Source organism: Cupressus sempervirens, chromosome 5 (assembly GCF_028749045.1).
Source record: "Cupressus sempervirens isolate cs-2001-9-10 chromosome 5, ASM2874904v1, whole genome shotgun sequence".
Classification (NCBI taxonomy): Eukaryota; Viridiplantae; Streptophyta; class Pinopsida; order Cupressales; family Cupressaceae; genus Cupressus; species Cupressus sempervirens.
In genome coordinates, this window is record NC_143122.1 from 290,375,801 (window position 1) to 290,398,317 (window position 22,517).

The 22,517-nt window shown below is 34.1% G+C and overlaps 1 protein-coding gene across 6 annotated transcripts in view; it reads right to left on the reverse strand.

Moving 5' to 3' along the window:
- Window positions 1-363: 363 nt before the first annotated feature.
- Window positions 364-22,517, reverse strand: part of LOC149555718 (DNA-directed RNA polymerase I subunit RPA12-like) — a 33,689-nt gene continuing 11,535 nt past the window's right edge. For 3 of the 6 annotated variants that reach the window (XM_089829842.1, XM_089829844.1, XM_089829845.1), the window contains exons 4-6: window positions 1,032-1,115; window positions 890-946; window positions 364-775 (exon numbers count right to left, since the gene is read on the reverse strand). In XM_089829842.1, coding sequence (XP_089685968.1) covers window positions 698-775; window positions 890-946; window positions 1,032-1,115 — 219 coding nt within the window. In that variant the 3' untranslated portion in view covers window positions 364-697. Of the gene's footprint in view, window positions 776-889; window positions 947-1,031; window positions 1,116-11,942; window positions 12,053-13,821; window positions 13,919-22,517 lie in introns of those variants that run through there. The other 3 variants (XM_089829841.1, XM_089829840.1, XM_089829843.1) reach the window with 3 other exon arrangements.

A 22,517-nucleotide genomic window follows, 5' to 3' on the forward strand; every position in this document is an offset into this window, starting at 1 on the left:
TTACATTAATATCTCAAATAGTTTTTTTAAGGTTCTAAGTGTAACACTGCCAACTTAACAGAAGTAAGGCAATTTGTTAGCCAACCGTTACTCAGAAGCCTGGGAGATGCCGAAACCTCATAATCTAGGCTACTTAAGTCTTAAAACTTGTGTCGCAAAATGCAATATGTGTATTATTATTTTAACATGTTCTTCAGATTCTCTTTGTATTATTGTAAGCAATAATGAAAAATGAATACATAGGACCATTCATCACAACATCGAATATAGCTTAACTTGAAAATGAAATCCATGGGCTAAATATGAAAGATGTTTTGCAAAGTGACATTGAATGTGCTGAAATGAATATGTACCCACCCGCAATTACCAACAAAACATCAGAAAATCGCTTTAAAAAGAGATCATTTTACAGAAGTGCACTGGACAAAATACAATGTTTTGGTTTTGTTTGCATCACTTTTAAACTTGAGTGCTGCTGAAGAACGGGTAACTGTAAACAATTATTAAAAACAACTAAGTACAGTACATAAATGTGCACTGTCATTGGTAACTTTTTTAATTGAATACTGAGAAGACTGAAACATCAAGTTGACATATGTGAGCAAACTGCAATTCTAATCATTACATTAAGAAAATTGCAAATAAAATAAATTACTGATTATAGGAAGCAGACTCACGGAAATCTGAAATAAGCAGACTAAGTATTGAGTCCAAATTTATATCGACAATTTGGACACTCATAAAACACAGTTTGTCCTTCATCCGCAGACCGTAACTGCAATATAGGTTAAATGTGGTATGATACAGAAATTCTTGAAACCTGTAAATGAAATACAACCCAAAATGGTAATGTTTGAAAAATGAAATGTAGGGGTGTAAATAATTATACCTGTCTGGTGTAATACTCTAGTTGTGGATGTTTACACTTAGGACAGTCTTCATTCACCTGCAAAATTACAAAGATGACAAGGCTTGTTCAAACTACTTAGGAAGCTATTTTCAGTTTCTTTGACTCGAGAATTACTTCTTACCACTGCCCTTTGCTGTATCTCTTCTTTGTCCACAATCTCGTCTAATATTATGAATGGTTCAAGCTTAAGATGCTTCCTTAGATCCTGTGTAAAAATGAACATTGTGATCAACATTTGCTTAGATTAAAAATACAAATTACTATCCTAAAAAGAATGAAAAAATATGCAAAACACTACGAAGAGTTTCTTAAAACAGCCAATCTAATTACGTCAAACATTTTATCAATGTTATAGCCTTTGAGAGGGATCTGCAACTACACTGTAAAATTCTCCCAGGGCACAATCCTGGATGCAGACTATTCTACCCAAATTAATGTGGCAGTTAACATAGCGAATCGTTTTCTACATGGGCATGAAAATTCTCATACAAGCTACAGTAAAATGCAAAATATATATCCTTGGCAACAGGATTTTCTTCCCTTTGTATTTCAACAATCTTCTATAATCATTCTTATCACACACTAACTGGCTTTCTCATGTTCAATGTCTCTTGTCTGATAAACTTTCATTTAACATCCTTAATTATAAGGCATCTTCATTCATGTAGAACTCTCATCTTTAGTCATTTTATTGTGGCCTCACACCGTTTTTACATGACAAGCCCTAGTTGCAGGGAGAAATTAATTGAACCATAAAATGCACAATTAATAAGAAAACACAATGTCTGAATTGTTAAATATATATCCAAGAACTTCTCAGTGTATAAATTCTACAACAGCCTGACAGAAGTCAGGTCATGGCTTATCACAAATCCTTACATATGTTTTTGTAAGTCCTACATAATACTAATTTTAGGTCACTTACAACTAATACTTATTACTAACAAAATAATACAGCAAAATCATTAGTATAGTATTATAACATTAATATTGACATTTACATCGATTGTCAACTCAAGACAGCTCATTCTTCTACCTACAGAGTCATTCTTGATAAATTATAAGCACGTCTCGAAAATTTCAGGGTTTCACCAAACTTGTTGTGCCTCTTTACAAGAGAACACACCTATCAGCATACAAATTTTTCTGATTTTGAGTCTTGTGCAAAATTTCATTTAGGGATTCCAAGATATCCATTTTTTTCAACTATATATTTTGCATTCGGCACTCTATTATCCAAAAGAATCAAGTGCATGAATGAAGTAGCATCATAACCATAAAGGGCATTAAAGGGAGTCATACCAATTGACATATTCAATATTCCCCTAATGCAACCACTTGATACAAGTTGTCTCCTGCCTTGCAACATAGTTCCTTAGTGGTCCTCTATTCCTCACTTTCATTGTTTGCCCAACAGTTTGTGGATGATAGCTAGTACTTGGTGTCAACTTGATAACAGTCAAACAAAAGAGCTCTTGCCAAAACAAGCTGAAGAACCTGCTGTCCCTATCACTTACAAATTTGAATATTCTATGGAAAGCCATGAAATCTTAAATTTCTCTAATAAAAAAGTCAGCCACTTGTGGAGCTTTGAATTATGAAACAGTGGCATGAAAGCATGCCTACTTTGTGAGCTCATTAACAACCACATACATACAATCCTTACCCTAAAGCCTTGGCAACCCTGTAATGAAATCCATGGATATACTTTCCAATAAACCAGATGGGAAGAGATGCCCTGCACTGTTATGTTAGCATCTCCAATAGATCCTTGATTGCCTTCGCTATCTCTTCCTTATATACCCTATGGAGTAATGTTACATCCCTATTTTTGCTTAATTATAAACATTCTATATAGCTGTTAAGACTTCATCCGAAATTGAGTTGGTTGGTTAAATTTATTATTCATTTTGGTTTCATAGTGTTAGTTGTTCGTGATGGGTTTGTGTGAAATGGAAGTGTTGGTTATTTGTTATGATTCATGACAAAATAGAAATATTGGTTTCATTAAGATGTTATATGAATGGGAATGGTTTAGCAAAATGATTATTAAATTTTGATTAAAATGACTTGGAAATATGTTATTACCGGGGGTCAATTTCTTTTTGCAAGAACGCGACTAAGGGGAGAAGCATCGCTAGAGAGAGAAAGTGCATGAGGGCACCACCTCCCAATGAGCTAACACGTATGAGTCCTAAACCACCTTGGTCAAGGGAAAACTGGACTAGGCAAGCAAGGGTATACTGAGTGATCACCATGAGCTAACCAAGTGACACATTTAATAAGATGAAAAGTATTCACTAAGCATGACACAAACTAAGAACAATTGTTATCTTTAAGAACGGGTTAATCCTTCTTGCTATATCAGACATGTTCTAGTATAATGGTACCCGCAGTACTTACGTATATTTGTACATGTACACACATATAAGTATGTATATGTATGTTCAAATATGATGTACATGTATATGTAAAAATTCAAATATAATGTATACACAAAATATGTATATTTAGAATATTACATGTATATATATGTGTGTGTACATACACTTACAAATATACGTAACTATAATAGGAACCATTATAATAAAAAATGATAGATAAAGATATTAATATTTCCATCTTATGTCAATGTTTCCATTGGCCTTCTGTTATTATCGGCCTTTTAATTATTGTGGGTTTGAATATTCAGTCAAGAGTGTAACCCCTTTTTGCCACCTTTCTATTATCTTGCTCGTAACTCCATTCAGGAGAGTATATTTTGTGAAGCCAGCATGTTCAAGGCACGCAAGATCAATTAGCTATTCCTATCGGTGATTTGCATGCATGTTGTGATTAACTCCTATCTGCAATTTGCATCCATCTTGGTGAATGCTTTCATGTTTGTGTTTGCTTCCATACTAATGAATGCTTTCATACCTACAATTGCTTCTATTGCCCGTGATTAGCTCTTCATATGCGATCTATGTCCTTTTGAGAAAGAGCCAACCCTTGCAACTCCCTATTTATATCTCTCTTCTACACCTGCGATATATATTACTAACAACTACATATCATTTCGAGCCTGTCTTTTCTTATACTAGTGCTCATGGCCACAACTGGAAATTCTGATTTGCACAGTCAGGGAGTCATGCCAGGCATTAGCAAGCTTCTACCAAGCAGTCAAGATTGACATTACCTCTAATTTATTAACAAGGTCGTGCATCTCTTTTGCACTTCTCTTTTCTTGTTTATTATGATTGAAGGCTCTAAGATTCAACTCGTAGTATGAAGGAACTTTAATAATATAAATAGAGCCAGATGAACTAAAGTCCAAAATTGAATGATTTGTTTACATAGATTTGATGGCCTAAGTATATGCAATTTTTCCGATTCATTTGTTGTATACATCCATGACTTTTCTTTCAAGACTTAAATAATTGAGGAAAAATATTAGCTTTGTGCAATACTTATACTAAGGTATCATCCATATGCCTCTAAGATAAGAAAGGCATCATTAGAGAGTTAATAAATTGTTAGGAAAGAGCCATGAACTTTTATTTCTATATCTGTTAAAGGCCCACGATGGGAAAAGAAATTGTAATGTTCGCTTTTTCCAGGTCTTGACTAACAACTAACATATCAAAGAAATACAGTTATTATTTCACTTTCATAGGAAGACAGTTATATCAATTATGTTCATGTGAAAGAGATTAACGATTACAATCAGTTGATCAAAAATCTTAGAACTAACAATTGAAGATACCATCAATGAATTTACCAAGGAATTTAAAATCTACATATTGTAGAATTCAAAACCGAAAACCGTCTAGGGATGCTTCTACAAAAACCCATGTTAGTCCATAAAATACCTCTTAAGGAACAAATAGTTATACTATTTTATCGTAATGACAAATACCAATAAATCATCTAGGGCATCAAATACCACTGTATCAATTAGGACATCAATTACCATTGGATCATTTAGGGCATCACATAGCACTATATCAATTAGAGCATCAATTACCATTGCATCATTTAGGGCATCACATACCACTATATCAATTAAGACAATAACATTCAATTAGGAAAATACACTCATATTCATTATTCAAATAAATGAAGATAGAGATAACACTCTATCAGATATACCTAACTCTTGCATATAGTTATATTTCATGTTTAGTTGGAAGATAAACCAATCTAACTGGTTACCAATTATATTGACGAAAAAAGTTGCTTTCAATAAAGGAAAATAACTGGAATGATGATATAATCAAATCCAAAACATAAAAAAGTAATTTACTTATTACCAATAAAAGTTTGAATGCTTAACTTGTCTTCGTCTAATGCACCTCCTAACATCTTGTGGAGAGAGAAAACATTGTCACGAGCTTAACCACCCAACCACAGACCTTGAACTTATCCCCACACTTTCTCTAACTAGAAAAGCCCTCCCTACCCAGAATAAACATTGAACACCTTGTCAGCCACTGAGCGTCCTGGTACTTATTCACACCACTCAACTTGACAACAGAGAATGAATTGGGCATGCATGAGCTATTAAATGATTCATTTTAAAATAATAAATAATTGTTATGTCACATCTTATTCTGTTTCATGTTATTGCAGATTTCTCTCCCTCACCTCTTCACCCTCTTCCTTGGCCATACAGTCAGGTGAGTCCCAAGTGTTAGAGTAATCCAATTCTTTCTCCTGAATCTCAGCTAGTGTAAGAATATCACATATTCCAGTACATCATATCATAGTTTCTATGACTTGAAAATGATCTTAATGGCTTGTAAGGAAAGAAAATAAAATAGTTCGATTCTAGAAATTCTTCAGTAAACAGAGATGTAAGAACTTATCATGTGTAATCGGTCTTGTCTTAGCACAGAAAGGTTAGACTCATTGAGAACCTATTCGGTGATATCAAACATGGATGAAATACAGCATTTCATGGAAATATTCCTTACTGCTGTAAATACAAATGCAGTAGTAATTAAATAAAAACATGTATCAATCGGATATGGGAAGCCAACCACATAACCTAGTCAAATTTGAAGAAAAGTGAGCCTTGGCTTGATGCTAACAACTAGTTCCTTCACGAAAGCAATCCAAATGCAAATCCGAGAGTGATAATCAATCTCGACTTTCAGCTGAGGTAAATTTGAAGGAAAAAAACGTAACAAGAATTTTAGAGGTAAATTGTGTGGAGGGAGAAATCAAATCCTGTCTCTGGCTTCTCTCGGCTTCCACAAATAAAGACACATTCGATATATCAAAGGCTTCCAAGAAGCTGTAACGCATAAAGAGTTAAAAGATTTGTCTTCTTGAATCACCAATATCATTTGCCAAGTGTACATTTTGTCCTCTAAAAGAAAATAATAACTATGGAAAAAAAACTTGAAGGCTATAAATCAAAAGGATAATTTATAAGCATATTTATTTACTTGCACGTAAATATATTTATTAAGATGGCATCATGTTAAATGTTTATCCAAGGTCATACGTTTTAAATATGTATATCTAAATACATGTTTCATTTGGAAGATTATTTTATCTTCTTGTACACACATTTAAATGTACATATTAAATAGATAAAATCTTGTATAAAAATAATACTATGGTGTCACTTTTATTTTTATATCTATGTGCACGTACATAAATATGCATTATAATCAAGTGATGGAAATGTCAACCATAATCCAATAAAGGTATACATTTTGAATAAGTTAAAATGTTTAAAATATTTTAAAGATTATCCAATAGCTCATGTGTGTCCAATGTGTGTATCATGTTATGCTGTCGCTAGGTCCTCAACCATGGTGTATCAAGATTCATACCCATTTGCCTAGTGAAGGTGATGCTCCTGTGCCCAATTTTTTTCTGACAATGCTTCCACCAATTTGACGTGCTCCCTTCAAGGAAATTCTCCGTAGTTAAATCATATTACCATAACAAGTTGTTAACCATAGATGATCATAACGGTTAACTGCCTTTTCAATTCCCATGAATTCATGATAAGTAACCAACTATCTACAATAGCTTTAAAATGTCAACATAACGATTAACTTAGCATGTCATATTCATATGAAATTATAACGATTAACCATTTTACCAACTCACATGATTATAACAAATTTCAACTGCCAACTGACTTCGTGTGAAACCTCAATGTCTATATGAACATTTTAAATTGGGTCAAAAATTGGGATGTAACAGAAATCATGTATATAATGAGCAGATTTTAATTAAGAATCGTGGACAGCCACACCAGGATTCCTCAAGGAAGGCCAGCAAGGTTGAGATGAAGGGTGTAGGCTGATAACAATTGAAAGTGGGAGATAACATGCAAGACAAAGGTGGAAAATGAGTTCTAAACTAATTAGTCAATAAACATAAACGAATATAATTAAATCGAGTCAACTCATGCTAGTCAATAGGCTTAAGTCTTATTTGTAAAGTAGAGCGGTGGGTGATCGGGTACAAAGTGCCAACAAAAACCCTTGGCCAAGGTAGGTTAGTGGCATGTTTGCCACTATGATCACTACAGGTTAGGATAGCTTGCAGTCAGATAGATGGGCTGATGGAAAGGACTTCATAGCCTAGCTGATTGTACAACTGACACTCTAACACCAGGATGCTCAAGTGGCAGGACAAGTGGTGTCCCATGCCTAATCCTGTGCAAGGAGGGCCTTTCTCAATTGTGATTGTGTGGGGATACTTAGGGTCCACGGTAGGGAGGTTAAGCCTTTGACAATGCTTCTCCTCTCTACCAAATGCCAAGACTTGCGAAAGACAGTCAAGATCTACTTCTTAAGGCTTCACAATTATCGGGTATTATTCTTTTATATACTAAATCAAGTTCAGTTAATTGTTGTTGAATGATCTCTCTTTCCATCAAGTAAATAATTAGTTATGAATACTCTTTCATTTGTTAGTTAAGGTTAATTCATAATTCTATTATAGCCTTTAATTCCTCTTTTCATGTGAATATGTAACATATCTCTTATAATTGTCCTTGATGTGAATATGGAAAGCAATGTATTTTAATGATAATATAAATCTTAATTTTAGATAGGAAAAATAGTATGTTACAACTAGTTATAACTAGTTTTCCTCCCTCCTCCAACTTAATTATATGTTGGAAGCCTCTATCGAGTGGTTTTCCAGGAGGAATGTCTTTGAAAACCTCGTTATGCTGGTCCAAAATAGACGGAATTTCCACATTGTAAGAGCTCCCATCCTTCGAAGGACTTGTGTTTCTAATTAAACATTCAATTGCCCATGCCACTTGATCTCTATGAAAGGCTTTCTCCATCCTTTTGGTTGAAATTGTCATCAGTCAACTATTAGATAAACCATGTCGTACTATCTTCTTATTTTGTTTGATAGCTTTGTTCATATTTATCAAATAAGTACAACCATTGCACCCATAGGACCACTTATGTATCCCCAATACTGATAATATAGAAATCACTCTTCATCATAATATTCAACTCCATTTACAGAATCACGTTTGTGTTCAAGCATTGTAGGGTTCTTTTATTAGCGCTTCCAATAACATTTGTAGGGTTCTTTTATTAGTCGTACTACAAAGTTTGTGTTCAAGCATTGGTTTTTATTGCAAGAGGCGGTATGGTTGCAAAGGTTGTTTTTACCTATTGGCTTCAACTGCAAGAATTTCATGTACAATGCCTGTACTAAGCACATACATATTCAATATGACTTTGATGGGAGATGGTTGAGAATGGTAAAGTCATGGTATAAAAGTTGGACACTTCTGATAATGTTCTAGATTATGTTACAAAAATAATGGGTATAGATACGTGTTGTTGGTTTAGGAGGGCTATATGGGCCTTGCCTCTTTTCGTACCTAATCCATTCTGTATTTACTATTGTGTCATTGCGATGTAAATACCAAGTGGGAGAATGTTATGATTTAGTGTGTTATTTTCAAACATAATAGAATGAAGTACATGGGCACCCGAGTGTTGGTAGGCATTGATTAATTTTATTTTCTTGGATACTTGGGTCATGTTGGGGTGCCACTGAATAAGTAGGTTATTGAAAAAGGTTAATAGTGGGACTTTCTATTCTCATTCTTGAATGCCAGTCCTCTTCTGTCTCTCTCTGTAATAGGGAAACGTAATTGGAAACACTAATAAAAGAACCCTACAATGACCCTCATCAGCAGATATTTCTACTCCAATCACTCAATGATCACTGACATGCACACTTTAAACAAATGAGGATCCTCTCAGAGAGATTCACATCTCCCGTGGGAGAATATACTGCCTCTTCAAATTATAAGATCCTTCAAACAACTAATCTGTAGAAGACACAAATGAGCTCTGTGCACACTATGGAAGTCTCTCAAATGCTTTCAGTGAACTCCTTTGCATGAGAGAATCTTACCATAGAACCAACTTTAAAAAGAGAGATTTCTTAGGACCAAGCAGACCAAATGTCTCAGAAATCAGGAAAAAACGCTGCATCTACTCATCTATTGCTCCATATGTCAACAACTTAGCACTTGCTTTGCTACAATGTTTCATTCAAGTTGAGGAGTTGATGCACTTGTAGACTCAAGAATTAGGGTCAATATAATGGCATTATACCAGCTCTTAAGCTTATCAACAAAATCACTACAAAAATGATTTGTGGTCTGTGTTTAGGTAACTAAAAGACCAAAAGTTTCAATAATGACAACTCCAAGGAGTCGATTATCTAGACTCTATAGTCTATTTCTTTCACCTATGCTGGCAGGAATGGAGATGTTAGATTCATCCTTGACTTATTGGACTTCATTATAGTGCACAACAGATCAAGTAAAGTGTATTATCCTCACAAGTTCCTAATGATTAAAGTCTAAACCCTATTGGATTGCACTCCCTCAAGCTGGACAATGCTCTAGTTTGATGAAACCTTTGAGGATGAAACTTTGTAAGGCGGGCAAAAGGAAAACTGGTGGCTACATGCATGCAATATCTAAGAGTATTAAGAAACAATATGACAGCTTTTTAAAGGTTACACGAGGATCCCCACAGAAATGGAAATTACAAGTATAATGATTAAAGTTGACCCTAAAACTATCATCATCCAAACTGACAAACGTGTCAACAATAGATTCATCTAATTATGTCATCAAACGCACCAAGTTTATTGCAAAGATGCTTTGCACTAGTAATTCAGAATATTCAAACTTCACACTAATAATAAGGCTGCCAAACGAATTGCAACAGAATTGCAAATTAACCTATTGAACACTTCTTGCTGCAAACTAAATTGTTACACTTTGCCAGATATGCCGCCTTATCTCATCATGGATGCCTACACCAGAGAGGCTCCAATTACAATGGATTCCAGTAACTAAGAATTCCAACCTATATGCAAGGACTAAACAGCAGATTCCATATTTCCACATCCCAGCAACCTCTTGAGCAGAAAGCAAAGACCAAGGAATGCTCCCAATTTCTTGTCCCTTCCAGCAAACCCAAACACTTTTCAAAAGAAGTTTGCAAATGGACAATCAAACAGAATATGGTAGTCATTTCCTTAGACTGGGATGGATCCATTCAATTTCTATGGTACTCTGTATGCATCTCTACTCAAACTCAGCAGTTATTGAACCCATCACCTACAGTAAAATTATGGGGTACATATCCTAAAGATGAGTTCAAAATTTTCCTACAGGCCTCCAATGCATTTCTTGTGTCATGCTCCGGAGGACAAAAGAAAAACATGCCTTTTGATGACCGGCTCACAGTCATTCTTCCACTAACAATATTTTGTTCCCCACGGGACTGCACGGTGCACCATCATAATCAGATCCTGATAAATGTACATTATATTCTCTTTCGACATTTACACATAGTCGTTGCATCCACAATCAGAGCTAGAAGCTCCTAACAGTTCTTTTAACTAACATCAAACACCTTTCAATGATGACAGTGGAACTTTTTCTTGTCACCAATGGCTGAACAGATGCCTTACTCACATTATGTGTTCACTACTATTTCCTTTCCCATTGAAAACAGAATGTTCTGACCTCATGAAGAGTTTCAAGTGTCATTTGAGGCATATTCTGACACACCAGATAGTAATTTGCAACATCTAGATAGATTTGATGATTCTCCAGTCATACTCTCATTCATTCTACACACCATGATGGTTCAGTGAGGATGGGTCTCCAACATTTGTAATACAATACAAATGAGTGGATAGACAACTGCTGATGGCATTTATATGGATGAGCTGGCATCTACTCCTTCCACGTTGATCCTAGCTTGCCTATTTCTGTTGGAAAGCAAATGAGATCATCCTTCAATGGTGATAAGCAGAACCAACTTCTTGAGTCTGGCAGCTTTCAATACATTCACTGTCATGGGTCACAAATATATCCTATGTTTTGCATTCTACGTGGAAAGATCATAAGCAATTTTATATATGACATCAGTTAGGAGAGATGATGGTCAACTTTAGAAATTTAGCTCAGGAAAAGTACGAAGCTCCTTGCAGATTCTATTTATTGACCCCCATTTCTTCTAATATTGCAGATGTATTTATATTCCTTTCAAGCCTTTCAAAACTTATAGTAGAAGGAAGATTGTTCTTGATAAACATATCCCCAGAGAAAAGAATCCACTCGGCTTTAGCCAACATCAATGATAAATTAAGTGGACTCAAGAAGGTAATAGAATAGCAAGTAAACAACAAGAAATACACGAGTCCCACTTTGCTAATGCAAAATTCGCAGAGGATGTAACATGCTAAATTTCCCAAACCTATTTTAATGGATTAAGATATACAAATAACACTTTCTTTCGGATACACAAGGACAGTTATAACAACTATAGGATCATTTACACATGAAATACCGTTTCATCTCAATATATATATATATATATGTGTGTGTGTGAGTGTGTGTTCAAGAAAAAAAAGGAATAACAGATTTAACTGATTCTTAATCCAAAAAAAGAGAAACTAACTTCTATAATAACCATCTAAAATACATAAATTAAAATGCAGAGAATATAAAAGTGAATACCCGAAATGTAGTTATCTTGTATGTAGATCTTATCCTTGCGTTGTGCAAGCCTTGGCATCCCGAAGAGAGGAGAAGCATCCAACAAGGACTTAACCTCCCAACCGTGGACCCTTAAGTATCCCCACACAAATAAGAAAATAACACTTCCTTTCAGATTCATAAGGACAGTTATAACAACTATAGGATCATTTACACATGAAATACCATTTCATCTCAACATATATATTCAAAGAAAAAAAGGAATAACAGATTTAACTGATTCTTTATCAAAAAAAGAGAAATTAACTTAACGATAATAACTGTTACATCTCAAATTTTGGCTCCATTTGAAATGTTCATATAACTGTTGAGGTTTCATTTGAAGTCTATTGACAGATAAAATTAGTTACAATCATGTGAAATGGTAAGATAGTTAATCGTTATAATTTCATATGAAGATTGGCATACTAGCTAACTATTATGATGATATTTTAATACTATTTTGGAAAGTTGGTTATTCATCATGAATTCATGGGAAGTGAAAAGGCGGTTAGTCATTGTGATAAATATGGTAATTATTATTATATTGAAGAATATGATTTAATTGTGGAGAATTTCCTTGTAGGGAGCACGTCAAAGGGGTGGAAGCATTGTCGGAAAAGAATTGGGCACAAGGGCACCACCATCAGTAGGCAAATAGGTATAAATCTTGAATCACCATGGCTAAGGGTAAACGACTAGGAAAGCAAGAGTGTACATTGGGCAATACCATGAGCCACTTGGTCAATCATATAAAAAACTATATAGCTATCATTATCAAAATTCATGTTCAGAACCATTACCTTTGTTGTTCTATGTTAGTGTCTTCTTTTTCTTCATATACATATATATATATACATACATACATACATACATACATACATACATATATATATATATATAAAGGTATGATGCCACCATGATATGAAATCTCCAAGCTCGGCTCTACTAACATATGTATAAATATATACAAGCATATATATATCGAGAGGATATGAGGTAAGATAAATCATAATTCTTTGAATTATGCACGTATATAGATATATGTATTTTAATAAGTATGACCTTGGACATAATGATAGTGTGATGACATCATTTTGAAAATTATATATATATATATATATATTCAAAGGAGCTCTTTAATATTTTTCAAACTTATAAATTTCTATGAGAGACATCAAGTACATTTGGCGCCCCTTTCCTTTTAAATTGATGAACTCAAGAAACCAATGATCTTATTCTAAAACTTCCACCTTGGGCCACGACTCAATATATAAAACTTCTCACATTGTCAAGGATATCATTCAGCTTTTCTTTCCTCTTAGCACTCTTTAATACATTAAAAGATCGAGTTTCATTACCTCACAAGATTCTATGTATCAGATTCCTAACATCTGTCTCTAGAGTTCAGACCACTTGAGCCGCTCGGTCAAGACTTCTTGAGTCTCACTAATGATCAATCAGGTTATGTTAATATCACGTACCTCCTTTCTTCTTATCAAAAATCGATGCCAATAATTATCATGATAGATCCAAACTTGTCATTGTTCCTCTATCAAATATGTTTCAATGTTACAAGTGAAGTTTAGGTACTCGGCTCATGTCTATCTATCTTCTCTGTTTTTCTTCATGATCAAATGCCAACTGTTTAGCATCAAATATGAGTCGGAATGCACAAAACGTGACTCTCATTATGAACAATTCTATACACATCTGTGAAACATCTTTTTGTGAATTTTGAATCACAAGAACGACTTAATGCCAGAGTTGTTTTATCTCTTGTTTTCAGCTGAGAGTCAAAAATGTACCACTAATAGAGGAATTTCATGCTTAGCAAAATGATCGATCACCAAGGACTCACCCTGGTCGGAAGGACCAATGAAAGAGTGTGAAGAGGTGGAGGAGATTCCTGCAAAAGGAAGAACAGAAATCAAAACTATCATACATGATAAATTATATAATTAAACTCTAAGAACTTCCAAGTAAACTCATGTTTGTCCTATTCATATACCCTGTTGTTAAGTCGAGTGGTGGAATTAAGTACCAGGATGCTCAATCGCTGGACAATGTGTTCCATGTCTATTCTGGGTATGAAGGGTCTTTCTCGAATGAGATTATGTGGGAATATTTTAAGGGTCTATGGTTGGGAGATTAAGCCCCTGACAATGTTTCCCCTCTCCACAAGATGTCTAGACATGCACCAAAGAAAGATAAGTTAGGCATTCAAACATTTGTTTGTAACAACTATTTTACTTTTATGTAGCTTATACAAGTAGAAGATATGATGGTTTGATTTAAATCATAAATTTGGTTATTTCTTTTAATCAAAGCAATTTTTCTCATCAATGTAATTGGTAACCAGCTAGATCGGTTGATCTTCCAACTAAACATGGAATATATCTACATGCAAGAGATAGGTTTATCTGAGGAATTGTTATTTATGTCTTTCATTTATATGAATAATGAATATGAGTGTATCTTCTAACTTTATGTTATTCCCATAGTTAGCAATGTAAGGAGAAGGAATGATACAATGGTATTTGATGCCCTAAATGATACAATGGTATTTGATGCTCTAAATGATATAGTGGTATTTGATGTCTTAAATGATACAATGGTATTTCATGTCCTAATTCTTACAATGGTATTTAATGCCCTAAATAATATAATGGTATTTGATGGTATTTGTCATTTCAATAAAGTGGTATAGCTATTTGTTCCCAAGAGGTATTTATGGACTAACTTGGGTTTTGCAAAAGCACCCCTAGACGGATTTCGGTTTTGAATTCTATGATATGTAGATTTTAAATTCCTTGTTAAATTCATTGATGGTGTCTTCAATTGTTAGTTATGAAATTTCCATTTATCTGATTGTAACCATTAATCTCATTCACATGAACATAGCTGATATAATTGTCTACTTATGGATATGAAGTAATAATTGTATTTTTTTGATATGCTAGTTGTTAGTTAAGACTCAGGAAAAGTGGTTGTTACATATGGTATCAAAGCTCTGGGTTCAACACTGAACCTTGGGCCCAACATTGGTTTAGAGGAACTAATAATGTAATGTTGAATGAGATTTATATCGCATAACTGAATATTTTACAATGTAAGCTGGAAAAAAAAAATCACACCGAGGAATCATCCAAAATAGCCAGGAAATCCTAAGATGATGGTATAGTCCATATGAAATGGACAAATGGATAAATTGCAAAATTGTAAGGATGAATCAGAACTAAGGAAAATGACATGATTGGCAAGTCGAGCAGTGGTGATCGGGTTGTTCATTTGCCCATCTAAATCCTTGGCCAAGGTAAATTAAAGGCATGCTTGCCTAAATGGATCACTAAGAGGTTGGTGGTGCCAGTTGACAGGGAGAAGGTCGGTGGAGGTTTATCCTCAACCTTGTCTATTGTTGAGCAAACACTCTAACAACAGGATGCTCGAATGGCAAGACCAAAATGGTACATGTGCCTTATCCCAAGAGGGAGGGCCATTCATAGTAGAGAATGAGAAGATTTAACTAGGTCCAAATGTCGAGACTTGCACAATACAAACTGATTACTATTACCTTGATGCGGTGTTATCTAAACCTTGATGGTGACTAGAGATATATTTTTCAGTTGCATGTTTCCGGCATTATACTTTATGCAATTACATTCCTATTCATATGAAATGATAGTTAATATTTTTGTTATCTATTTTTGAACTTGAACTAAAGGGAAAATAAAATTGTGAACCATGATTTTGAGAATTCTTTAACTTGAAAATGATAACAGTTTTTAAGGTTGATTAAATGACAAGGCCATTTTGTGCTCCAGTATTTTAACACTTGCATAACTAAAACTATCAATGTTTATTTATAGATGTAACTTTTATTTGGCTTAAGTTTTTCCTTGAAACATTACAATGACAAGATGGACATGAAAGCCTAAGTCACATGAATGGGAAAGATAAATTTTCAAATATTTACAGGTGATTGGCAAGCACGCTTGGATGAGCTACTCGATAAGAACCCTATGTAAATTTGTTTCAGATGCTTATGATCAATCCATGATCCAAGGACGGGTTGAGTTAAGAAATTTCAGAATGAAAGGTAGAGTTCCATGGAAATGTAAGAGTTTTGTGGACTAAGTGTCTAAGCCACAATCAGAACATGGTGGACAAAACATACAAGCATCAAGGTTGCACCTTGTCTCAGGAATTGCGTTTGGGCATGTAGCCCAAGCACTAGGAGATTGGGATACATATAGTTTGGTACCATGTTAAACATAACCTAAATGATCCTGATTGGATGTATAATGATCTTTCATAGTATATCATGTTTTTACCTTTTGACACACTACTATACATGTATAATACACATGCAATATTGATTTTATATGGTAAGGAACTAACAAGACATACTGGGTTGTTTATATTGTTTTAGAGATTAAGTATATTTCTATCATGAGATGATTACTCTAATGAAATGTTATTGTGATAAGATGTGCATGAAGGCTAAGGTTATATAAATGGAAAACACGGAGCCACTAATCTTTTTAAGGTGATCTATGAGTTTACAAGGATGATCTACTCATTAATGAGTACCATATGCCAGATTACATGTATGAGTGATTTAAATTATGTGATCAAGTTATGACCTAGAACATGTTAGTTGAGGAATTACAATTTTGAATGCTTATCTTACTCTCAATTATTGAACACTGAAAAATTCTCTTATATGAGATATCAATATGAGAACTGAACTAAAGATATTATGAGTGTCTACATGAGTATGACAGGAATATGAAATAGAATATCCTAAAACATGATCAACTCCAATGATGCTGATGTGGCCACAAGTATAGTAAACTCAGGTGAGTGTGTTTCATTTTTTATTTTATGATATCAAGCAAGCATTTTTTTTCTTGGAAGCATTAAGGTAAAGGAATAATGGATCTTGATTTTGATTCAATTTTGAAATAAAATGATTTCATGATGCTATATATACAACCCGAGTTGGCCTAGTGGTGGAGAACTTGTACTCTTGAAAGAGAGGTCACAAGTTCAAATCCCACTGGGGGGTAGGGTATGTAAGCCTCGTTTGTAGCGCCTCTCGAAAAAGAGTACGAGGTAGTCCCATATCACTGTCACCATATGTAAACCCAAAAACTATGGCATAGTGTCGTAGACTATAAAACCCACTTACTTACTTACTTTACACCTTGAATTTGGAATATTCTTTTAGTGTCTAAAATTGCAGAGACCATCGAGGATGATGAAACACAGGGGGGAGGGTATGTTACAGCCCAATTTTAAATGCTCCTTTATAGTGTTCATTAAAATTTCAAAATTCATCGAGGACGATGAATCACAAGGGGGAGGGTATGTTACATCCCAAATTTTGGCTCCACTTGAAATGCTCATATAATCGTTGAGGTTTCATGTGAAGTCTGTTGATAGGTAAAATTAGTTGCAATCATATGAAATGATAAGATGGTTAATTGTTACAATTTCATATAAAGATTTGCATGCTAGCTAACCATTATGATAATATTTTAATGCTATTTTGGAAAGTTGGTTATTCATCATGAATTCGTGGGAAGTGAAAGGAGGTTAGCCGTTGTGATTATTTATGATTAATAACTTGTTATGGTAATTATTATTAAATTGAGGAATATGATTTAATTGTGGAGAATTTCCTTGTAGGGGAGCATGTCAAAGGGGTGGAAGCATTGTCAGAAAAGAATTGGGCACAGGGGCACCACCATCACTAGGCAAATAGAGATAAATCTTGAATCACCATAGCTAAGGGTAAACGACTAGGCAAGCAAGAGTAGGTTGTGCAATACCATGAGCTACTTGGTCAAACATATAAAAAAAATATAGCTATCATTATCAAAATTCATGTTCAGAACCATTACCTTTGTTGTTCTATGTTGGCGTCCTCTTTTTCTTCATCATTACATATATATATGCATGCACATATGTATAAAGGTATGATGCCACCATGATATTAAATCTCTAAGCTCGTCTCTATTAACATATGCATATATATATATATATATATATATATCGAGAGGATGAGCTTATGATAAATCATAATTCTCTGAATTATACACATATATAGATATAAGTATTTTAATAAGTACGACCTTGGACATAATGATAGCATGATGACATCATTTTGAATATATATATATATATATATATATATATATATATATATATATATATATATATATATATATTTGTTTTAATAAACTTTTCAAAGGAGCTCTTTAATATTTTTCAAACTTATAAATCTCTATGAGACATCGAGTACGTTTGGCACCCCTTTCATTTTAAATTGATGAACTCAAGAAGCTAGTGATCTTGTTTTAAAACTGCCACCTTGGGTTATGGCTCAATAGATAAAACTTCTCACATTGCCGAAGACGGCATTCAGCTTTTCTTTCCTCTCGGCTCTCTTTGATACATTAAAAGATTGAGTTCCATTTACCTCATGGAATTCTACGTATTAGATTTCTAGCATTGGTCTCTATAGTTTAGATGACTTGAGCCGCTTGGTCAAGACTTCCTAAGTCTCACTGGTCATCAAGCAAGTTATGTTGATATCACTTACCTTCTTTCTATTTATCAGAAATCGAAGCCCATAATTATCATAATAGATCTAAACCTGTCATTGTTCCTCTATCAAATATGTTCCAATGTTACAAGCGAACTTTAGGTACTCAACTCATGTCTGTCGATCTTCTCTATTTTTTTTCATGATCAAATGCCAATTGTTTAGCATCACATATGAGTCAGAATGCACAAAATGTGACTCTCACAATGAACAGTTCTATATACGTCTGCGAAACATATTTTTGCGAATTTTGAATCACAAGAATGACTTAATGCTAGAGTTTTTTATCTTTTGTTTTCAGCTGAGAGTCAGCAATGTACTACTAATGGAGGAATTTCATGCTTAGCAGAATGATCGATCACCAATGACTTACCCTGGTTCGAAGGACCAATGAAAGAGGGTGAAGAGGTGGAGGAGATCCCTACAAAAGGAAGAACAGAAATCAGAACTATCATAAATGATAAATTATATAATTAAACTCTAAGAACTTCCAAGTGAGCTCATGTTTGTCTTATTCATATACCCTGTTGTCAAGTTGAGTGGTGGAATTAAGTACCAAGATGCTCAGTGGTTGGACAGTGTGCTCCATGTCTATTCTGGGTAGGGAGGGCTTTTCTCGAATGAATTATGTGGGGATATTCTAAGGGTTCACAGCTGGGAGGTTAAGCCCTTGACAATGTTTCCCCTCTCCACAAGATGTCAAGACATGCACCAAACAAAGATAAGTTAGGCATTCAAACATTCGTTGGTAATAGGTATTTTACTTTTATGATGTTTATACAAGTAGAGGATATGATGGTTTGATTTATATCATCGATTCAATTAGTTCCTTTAATGAAAGCAACTTTTCTCATCAATGTAATTGGTAGCCAGTTAGATCGATTGATCTTCCAATCGAACATGGAATATATCTATATGCAAGAGATAGGTTTATCTGATGGATTGTTATTTCTATCTTTCATTTATATGGATAATGAATATGAGTGTATCTTCTAACTGTATGTTGTTGCCATAGTTAGCAATGTAAGGAGAAGGGATGCCCTAAATGATACAATGGTATTTGATGCCCTAAATGATGCAATAGTATTCAATGCCCTAAATGATACAATGGTATTTAATACCCTAAATGATATAGTGGTATTTGATGGTATTTGTCATTTCGATTAAATGGTATAGCTATTTGTTCCTATTTATGGACTAACCTGGGTTTTGCGGAAGCATCTAGACGGATTTCAGTTTTGAATTCTATAGTATGTAAATTTTAAATTCCTTGTTAAATTCATTGATGGTGTCTTCAATTGTTAGTTATGAAATTTCCATTTATCTTATTGTAATCATTAATCTCATTCACATGAACATAACTAATACAATTGTCTTCCTATGAATATGAAGTAACAACTATATTTCTTTGATATGCTAGTTGCTAGTTAAAACCCGGGAAAAGTGGTTATTACAATAACCATCCAAAATACATAAATTAAAATGCAGAGAATATAAAAGTAAATAACTGAAATGTAGTTATCTTGCATGTAGATCTTATCCTTGAGTTGTGCAAGCCTTGGCATCCAGGGGAGAGGAGAAGCATTGCCAAGGGTTTAACCTCCCAACCACGGACTCTTAAGTATCCGCACACAATCTCTTCAAAGAAAGGCCTTCCCTACCCTAAGATTAGGCTTGGGATACCATTGTTCAGCCACTGAGCATCTTGGTGTTAAAGAGTGTCGGCTAGACAACCAGCTAGGTTTTGGCTACCTTCCATGCACCTATCTGCCAACTGCTAGCAACCTTGACCTCTAGTGATTACAGCAGCAAGGATACCACTAACCTACCTTGGCTAAGGATTTGTCTGTGCACTACATACCTAATCACCCACCACTCAACTTGACAACAAGACCTATACAATGGACTATCATAAGAAGACTCAATTTTAGAACATCTTTTATTACTTGTTTATTTGTTACTAATTGTTCTTTCTCTTATCATGCAGGGATACCCTGCAATTCAATGGTTATCAATTCACACCCTTTTCTCGAGCATGTTGGTCTTCCTTGATGAATTTTTGGGGTTATTATATAAACATTATATAATCACAGCCATTGCATTCTACCCAACTTGGGCCTATGGCATTACAAAAGAATAATTCTTGCAATTTATTCTTGACTTCATCAGGGTGTTGTCTTTTATCTCAGAGAGTATATAGCAGATACCATTGTATAAGCTTGCACTTTTAGATATTACTTCAGTTAAATATAATTCTGAAAAGAAATTGTATATATGCAGAGTGCCACAATTTTGCTTGATCTGGAGCATATTTACAATTCTTATACAAATGAAAAACATTAGATCATTTCAGATCAAGGCTCTATCAAAGTAATATTGCCTTCTAGTACCAAGCTAAAAATTACGAGCCTCATTATATTAAATTTAAAGAGCATAATTAAGCAAAAATTATTTTCATCACTTGACTGTAATGTCGCCTCTTGAAATGCTTAGTTGGCCTTTAAGCAATGTTGGTGACACGTGACCAAGGTTGCTAATCGTAGTGCAAAAAGTATTGCAAATAATATCTGATGCCTTATGCAAGAAGTTTGACACCGTATAGCATATATGAATAAGAGAATTCGTTGTGGTATGATTAACCACAATGACGACTGGCTAATATTTAAGGCAGAAGAACTATCCACGACAATATCGTAATAGCAGCTAGTATGCAATTGCAAGAAAAACGTGAAGGATTCGCAGAGAATATGTGAAGCAATGTGAAAAAAAAAGCAATGCAAGTCGTATGAGATGGTAATAACTCTACCAATGATGTGTGTTGCTCAATATGAACCATCATACAAATAGATATTTTCCTTCTCGGTTGCATGCCTAGTTACGAGCAAGAAGTGTGAAGGTGGCAAGGAGTTACAAACAAAAGCCATCAACACATATGTAACAATATCATTAAAATGGCCACTAAACATTAAAAGGCCCAATGGAATAACATAGAAATATGGACACTTGAGATAAAATAATGAAACTATTGCCAAGGAGTAATAATGACTCTTACTAATGTCTCAATGTAAAAGTATCATATTGTACCTACCTATGTTTGGGTATGTACGTACAAGTATATACGTATGCATGATATTTCAACAACATATCAAGGTATACATCATATATTAAGTGGGTGTATATGTACTTCTCATTTGGAATTATGCATACATGCGTATATGTGTATATACATATACAAGCATATATAGATACTATGGCAGTGTTATATTAAGACATGACAAATATCACAGGAAGCTCTAAGATCATTCAATTTATAAGGTAACATATTAGTTCTTGGTTTTTTTAATTTAATTCTTAGTGATCTTTTCTTTAATAATACATATTTATTGACCGGTTAGTGTGTGGGCATGTAGTCCACATGGTCGGAGATTGAGATATGTATATAGTTTGGTACCATGTTAAACATAACCTCTATGATCTTGACTGGATGTATGATGATCTTTCATAGTATATCATGTTTTTACCTTTTGACTCACTGTTATACATGTATAATACACATGCGATATTGATTTTATATAGTAATGAAATAACAAGACATACTGAGTTGTTTTATACTGTTTTAGAGATGAAGTATATCTGTATCATGAGATGATTATTCTAATGAAATGTTATTCTAATAAGATGAGCATGAAGTCCGAGGTAACATAAATGGAAACGTGGATCTACTAATCATTTCAAGTGATCTATGAGCTTACAAGGATGATCTACTCATTAATGAATACCATATGCCAGATGGTATGTATTAGTGATTTAAATTCTGTGATTGAGTTATGATCTAGAACATGTTAGTTGAGGAATTACAATTTTGAATATTCATCTTACTCTCAATTGTTGAACACTGAAAAATATGAGATATCAGTATGAGAATTGAACTAAAGATATTGTGA